The sequence below is a fragment of the Carettochelys insculpta genome, chromosome 8 (assembly GCF_033958435.1).
Source record: "Carettochelys insculpta isolate YL-2023 chromosome 8, ASM3395843v1, whole genome shotgun sequence".
NCBI lineage: Eukaryota > Metazoa > Chordata > Testudines > Carettochelyidae > Carettochelys > Carettochelys insculpta.
In genome coordinates this window covers 47,381,628-47,388,892 of record NC_134144.1, presented here as the reverse complement: position 1 = coordinate 47,388,892, position 7,265 = coordinate 47,381,628, and the positions used below count along the sequence as shown (strand labels likewise).

The window sequence follows — 7,265 nt, the reverse complement described above, 5'->3', positions numbered from 1 at the left end:
AGAGATGCAGTTTTACTGTCTCAGATTCCTCTTCTCTCACTCCATCTTAACTCTTTCCAACTGGGCTTCTGTCCTCCACACAACTGAATCAGCTCTCAGGAATGATTCAGATTCTTTTCCATCTCCGCTCCATCTTCTTTCTCCTCTTGACAGTGTTGATCAAGATGTCTCTTGAAACCTTGTGCTCCATGGTTTTGTCAACAAAAACTGGCATTTTGTCAACAACAGTCTCTAGCATAGATGTAGCTTCTAAGGGCTCCTATGCCAAGGAATGGCAGGGGATTTTGCTATTTTCAATTTTTGTTATTATATCCCAATAGCGTAAGAATCACTGCAGAAGACCACTGGATCCATTTGATCTAGTACCCTGTCTCTCACAGTGCCAGCACCAAATGTTTTAGAGAAACAGGCCAGTGAACAGGTATGGAATAGTTTGCTCAGAGATTAAGCTGCTTCCTAACCATCACCATCAACTGGTTGTTGGGTATACCCTGGAGCCTGAATATTTATAATCTTTATCAAACAATTACCTTATGTGTTGTGGCTGTTCTTGTTACCTCTACAAAACGGCTTTTCCCTTTGAAATCTTACAAAGATTTTGGCTCACTGTCCCTGTGTGGCAATGAATTCCACAGATGAACTGAGCACTGAATAAATCAAAAGGATTTATTTTATCCAGTTTAAAATTCCTGGATTTTAGTGTCATCAAACGGCCCCATCTCCTGGTGTGAAAAGGATAAGCGGGAGCACTTAATTTACCCTCTTTTTAACATTCATTGTTTTAGATCCTTCTATGCCCCTTCTCATCAATTTATTTTGCAGATGAAACTTTGCCAGTCTTTGCAATCTTTCCTCATGCAGAAGTGGTTCCAGCTGGTGCAGTTGTGATGCAGAAAGGGGTGGGGGGCAGAATTTCGGAAGCTTGTGCAAAAGATGTCTGCTAAGACATGGAACTCAGCTCTTTGCACATTGGCAAGCAAAGGGCATTGGGCATGGGTGGGCCAGAAGAGAGGTGGGGGCAAGGTCTGAACTTCTGCTGGGAGGGGGCTGTGACAACAGCAGCTTCATGATACTCGTACCAGGGGAGCAATTGAGGTAGTGCTACAATGCAGTGGAAACCAGGAGAACAGAATTAACTAAAACATTAGCAAAAAATAAAATGAAGTGAAATAAAAAGTGGCTGCATAGAAGGTGTGAGGAGGAATAGATCTTGTCTGAGGATATTTTTGAAGTGACTAGTGGGGGAAATTAAGAGTGGACAGCAAGTCTAACCTCTGTTGTGGAGAGGCCACCATTGCTCATGAATACAAAATAATTGAAACACATGATGTCTGCTGCCTGCTGAAATCAGTGGATCTTTCATTCAGTAGAATCCATTCACCCTCTCTTCCTCCAGAAAAGAGGTTTCTTTAAAGATTCATGATAGAAACTGTGGACTCAAACTCAATGCTTATAATTTTCTCAACTAGAGATCAATATTAAAATATGTTCTCTATAATTATATTGCATAAATATTTTATTAGGAGAAGCTATTTCATTATCATTGGTTAAATCTCTCATAGCCAATCAAAATATTCAATATATTGGCTATATTAAGTGATCTATGAGTACCTGACCACTTTAAGTGATAAATATTCTAATACATTTATGTTTTTATAATTTAGTTGGCCCAGTCATTTATCATAAAGTCTGATTTATTAACTACAAATAAACAACACTACAGTCCTTTTTCAGGCTTACCGTCCTTTGAAATCAATGGGAATTTTGCCTAAATAGGAGTGTAAAACAAGACACGGTGCTTGTGTGTATTTTGTCAGAAGAAGCATGTTTTTCTAGATAATTAAAGTTTTCATTTGATTATTGTTGCCACTATCATGTTGTGAGCATAAAATTAAAATTGCACAGCCTTCTAGACAAATTTAGCCTGAGAACATTTAAATGGGTGTATCTAAAAGCAACTGCAGTTGGTGGAGCTATCTTAATAAGTGTATCCCATTTCACACACTGAGCAAAATGTTTCAGTGGCTTTTTGGCAAGTAACTAAGATACTCTTAGATTCTTGTTTTTGAGGGCTCATCACACATTGTAATCAGCTTTTAGGGAAAGGATAAAGCCTGTAATTATTCAGTGATGTTTAAAAACCAGCATTCCTTACCCAGCTGCAAGGAAAAATGCAAAAGCCAAGTGAGGCACAAAGCAGTAATGTGCTGTTAGTTGCTAGGGAGGAAGGGAATATAATTGAATTTGTATAGGTTTTCTAAGGGCTATGTTTTTCCACCAAAATGATGGAAGTACATACATAAGGAATCTATTTTCTCGTCTATCTTTGTTTGCACCCTTGAAGCAAATGTAAAGATTTCATCTAAATTCCTCTCAGTTAAACCCGTAGAACTCCATTGACTTCGGTCTCCTTTTAGCACCATAGATCTAGATATATCTCAGATTCAGGGGATTGGCAAATAACATGAATGTGGAGTGGAATAAAGTTCTGATTCTCCTGCACATTCCTGTAACTGTTAGTTCTTTAGCGTTGCGCTCTGCGAAACAGCTGGGAGCATGAAGTCCTAGCATGAAATCCTGGCTCCAATAAAGTTGCTGAACTTCCATGGAAATAGCATTTTTATGGGAAATGGATAATTTCTTCCCAGGACCTTAATTGATGTCAATTGTACATTTTGTTTTACCAAATGCTATCAAGCGCTTCATATACTGGAAACTGTAAGGAAGCAAGATTAGCCTGAAGTTTTGGGGTTAAAATACTTTGCTGCCATTAAAGCAACATGACAGAAAGGGGATGTGTGAAGCAGAGGTAATCTTATAACTGAATTATCACAAAACTCCGAAATCTTAAAACAATTTTGTTAAATAAGTTAGCATTCCATAAAACATTAATAATGTTCAGTTAGACAAGGTAGGGATCAGGGAAATAAGTAATCTAGTTACTTTGTCATAATCCAAACTATTTTCTTATAGGTGTGTTGAGTTCATGTGTTGTTGCTTGTACAAGAGGTATTTTCAGGACTGAGATTTCTAAATGCGCTCCTGAAACCTCCACTAGGCAAATATAAGATGGTCTAAAAAGCTGCTTTCTCTACATAACTGGCTGCCCATCCGTCTCATGAGCTGCCAGTGCTCAAGTAAGTTTGTTTAGCAAAGTCTGGAGAGATGAGAAGTGTGAGCAGGGATTACTGGGAAGTAAATGATTTCCCGTTTTAGAAGTCTGGAGGTGAGTGTAATTATTGGAATCTCAGCATAAAAATGCTCGTGGCCTTTCTCTGGGTTTCTACCCCAGAAAGGGAAAGTTGTCAGCTAAGGTTAATACCAGGGAAGAAACTTTTGAACAAAAAAATTCTTTCAAACACAATTTCCAAATTGAAATGAATGGTCATTATAAGGAGCTTGAAAAGAAGTCATGTACCTGTCACAAACATTTTATTAGGGCCGGAGGCTTATCAGGAGTTCTCTTAGTTGGACTGGACCCAGGCTTCTGGCATTCTGTCCAGTTGATCAGTAAATCGCCTACAGCTGATGTTTTGATGTGTTACAAGAACAGAGGTTTGTCATCCTTTAGATTTACAATGGTGGGGAATGTAGGGGTTCTGGAAGAGATCAGTCAAATCGTGTGTTACTCTTCCGGTGTGTATGTGTCATAAGTACAGTTGCATGGGGTCAAATCCCAGATGCTTCATGAACATACTATCCTTTTACAACTCTGTCTGTAGGAGATTTTTCAAATGGCACTAAACTTTATACACTGAGTTATTGCTTCTGTCAGCCTACTGCACAGCTAGCTACAAAAAAGGTGAATTAAGGAAAAATTGAGTTGCGGTTAAACTTCTGGCTTTGAAAGCTGTCTCAGTCACTTGACTTTACTTAGGTTCAGTAACAAATTCCAAGGCACATTTATTTCATAGAAAGCAGCAGATCTGTTCCTTGTCTTCCCTTTAAATGTAGAGAATGAATGAGCGCATGGTTGAGCTGCAGGGAATTTTCTGCTTGTCTCAGTGGTTTCAGTTGAATTGTGTAAATTCTGTTTCTTGCTTAATTATTTATCACTATGTTATTCATAGTGGAGCCATAGTCTCAGAAGCTGCTCAGTTTCATCCTCCCTTATCTTGATTGTGCATTTTGTATTTAATAAATGTTGTCTTGATCAACTGAAGCAGGATTTTTTAATAACTTGACTGACACAATAAAGCCTAGTCAGATCTGCTGTCTTTTTGATGAACCTTTGATAAGAAAAAATAAAAACAGTCTGCTTGCATATTATCTGAGGGGTAGCCGAGTTAGTCTGTATCTTCAAAAACAACAAGAATTCCTGTGGCACCTTTATAGACTAACAGATACTTTGGAGCATAAGCTTTCATGGGCAAAGACCCGCTTCATCAGATTAATGAGTGGGGGTTCCAGAGGAGGGTTCAAATATTGGCAAGTTTAAATATTTAAATCCTCCTCTGGACCCCCCCGACTCATGTGTCTGACATAGCAGTTCTTTGCCCATGACAGCTGATGCTCCAAAATATGTGTTAGTCTATAAGGTGCCTCAGGACTTCTTGTTGTGCTTGCGTATTAAAATTTTAGAAAGGAGTACAAGTTTAGCTTCAATATTTTCTCCATCAGTGGTAGAGACATTTGGCTTCCAGATAGAGTGCTGAATTGGTTTTGCATTCCTTCAGTCAGTGACAGCATTTACGCCAATTATACTTCTAGAGCAAATGCAGATGTATTGATTTACCACTAGCAACTAATCCAAGCCCACAGGGGTGTGATAAATTGGCATGCAAAACCCCTCACAGTAAGATGTTCCCTTATCCTTTTAAAGGAAATGAATACACTGCAGACTCAAAACCTTTCAGTGTGTAATTTTTGCCTGAACTGAATGCGGCCAGGGTGACACTTTTGCAGTCATGATTTTATCTACTTTTAAAAACTGTTCTGGGAGGAAATACAGAGTGCAAGGAGACCTAAAAACAGGCTATCACACTGATTAGAGGCTCCCACCCATGTGTCAAGAACCAAGGCACATTTCTGGTTGTTGCCACAACTGGAACATTTAGAGGCTGTAGCAAGTGCTGATCTTGCTTCTAGATTGCATTAAGCAGGTTTCAGCACCCAAAACCCTCCTCCTCTTTATTTATCATTACTGCTCTTTTAAAAAGAAAAGAAAAAGGAAGAGCCCGAAGTTGCAAAGAGGAGGTACTGGACATGTTGGGTATTTCAGGCTCAATAGACTTGCCGCGGCCATCGATTCAGTCGATACTTTTCCCATCAAAGTTCCCTTTCTAAAAATAATTGCAGTCCTGATGTCTACCAGCGGCTCCCTGCTTCTCGCGTTTTATGAGCTGCGTGAGCTGCTTTTCCCGGGGGAGCCAGCCCTGGGGCAGAGGCGCATCTTTCCCCTCGATCCTTCCTAACCCCTGAGGACTTGACTGGACCTGGCCTCGGTTTAGCTGGACTACTTGAACGCCTCCAGCCGCAGGAACTGTCGAAAAAGCGCGTTAATCGCCCTGCCTCTCGCTACGGCCGTGTCACCCTAGGAGCATTTCTTCCGTACCATCTCAGCCCCTTTCCCCCTCCAGCCCCGCGCAGCCGCTCACTTGGTCAAGAACCCGGAGACTAAAAGTTTAAGAGGTATTTATTGGAGCGAAGGAAATCCGACCCCCCCTCCCCCCGCGCCGTTCCCCAATCCGGCCTGCGCGAGAGTGGCCCGGAGAAACTGGGCGACGAACAGCGGCAGGGGGGAGCCAACTTCCAAACCTTCCCACGGGGTGGGGGAGCCGCCGCGACCCGCTGCCCCGCCGCCGCCGCCGCCGCCGCCTCGCTCTCCGCCAGCGCGGGGCCCCCGGCAAGGAGCCTCTCCAACGCGGGACTTCGGCCACGGCCAGCGGCGCTTCCCCTCGCTCGCCCCGCCGCTCGGTCTGCCAGCCACGCAGCCCGCTGGGGACAAGCCGCTCCGCTCCGGCCGTGGGACGCGCCAGAGCCGCCCCGCGGCTGCCCCCCGCCCTCGCCGGCCGCCTCCAGCCCCGCTGGGGGGGGACCCCGGACCGTCCGCGGCGCCTCCCTCGGCAGCGAGCGGGGAAAGCGCCCCCACGCCGGCGGGTCCCGGGGCGGGGCTGTTTCGACCTCCTCGGAGGAAGGGCCGCCCGCGGGAGGTGCCGCCTGTCTCCCGGCCGGCCGCCCGGTCAGTAGGGCCCGACCACCACCGCCTCCGCCTCCTTGGACGGCCGCCGGTCCTTCACCAAGAAGTTGATCATCCCCTCGGACTTGATGAGCAGGTTGCAGCCCAGGAAGAAGATGCCGAAGACGACGGTGAGCGAGAGGACGCACATGACCGCGATCTGCACCACCCGCATGATGTAGAGGCTCCTCTCGTCCGGGCCGCCGCCCGCCACGCCGCTGTCGGTCACCACCGAGGCCGGGGTGCAGCAGCGCAGCAGCCGCCCCAGGGAGTCACTGCCGTTGGCCGCGAAGAGCCCCGCCGCCTCGGTGTGATTGCCCAGCGAGGCGTTCATGGCCAGCGGCGGGCGCGGGCTGGAGCAGAGAGGAACAGGTGGCCCCGGAGCGCGGCCTCATGCGGCGGCGGCGGCGGACGGGCAGGCGGGCGAGTTCTGCGCGCTCCCAGCTCGCCCCAGCTGCCTCCTGCTGCGCGCCGGGGCTGGGAGAACTTCGCCGCCAGGGCTGGAAGCCGCTCGCCGCGGGAGGTGTGGGCGGCTGCGGCCGCCGAGGGGAGAGCGCCCCTGCCCGGCTCCGGCGGGGGCTGCAGGCAGGGAAGGCGGACGGTTGTGGCGGCGGGAGTCGCTACCCCCGCTCCCCTGCCCCGGGCCGCCGGCTTCCTCATTGGCTGCCTTGGAGGGGATTGTGAGGGGCTGTGTGGCTCGGGGCGGGGCCGGGGAGGACTTCGCTGCCGCGGGGCCCGCGGCACAGCTGGGAAGTTTGTTAGAGGAGAGAGATTCCCCCCTCCCCCCAGCACCTGCCAAAGCTGACACCTGCACCCTGCTGGGCTGCATCACACCTGGCACTTCCCACCCTTCCCTTAGTTGCAATGTCTAGACTGGGGGCAGGTCTACACTGCAGGGGATGATGGAATTAAAATTGGCAATTTCAGCTGCCTTAGGCAGCTAAAGTCCAAGTCCCTTAATTCGGGCTTCCCTGTGGTGTCCACTAAGGGAGGTTGATGGGAGTCTGCATTCCCCTCAGCTTCCCTTTCGCCTAATGGGAGAGCAGGAGTACCGCAGTCCACAGGAGCACCCTGTGAAGTCGTTTTA

The 7,265-nt window shown here is 47.1% G+C and overlaps 1 protein-coding gene across 1 annotated transcript; it reads right to left on the bottom strand.

Moving 5' to 3' along the window:
• Positions 1 to 5,693: 5,693 nt before the first annotated feature.
• Positions 5,694 to 6,689, bottom strand: RPRM (reprimo, TP53 dependent G2 arrest mediator homolog). The gene has a single exon (XM_075001761.1). It carries the CDS (start codon positions 6,510 to 6,512, stop codon positions 6,183 to 6,185), a length of 330 nt encoding a protein of 109 aa, XP_074857862.1. The 5' UTR covers positions 6,513 to 6,689; the 3' UTR covers positions 5,694 to 6,182.
• Between the last annotated feature and the right edge of the window lie 576 nt (positions 6,690 to 7,265).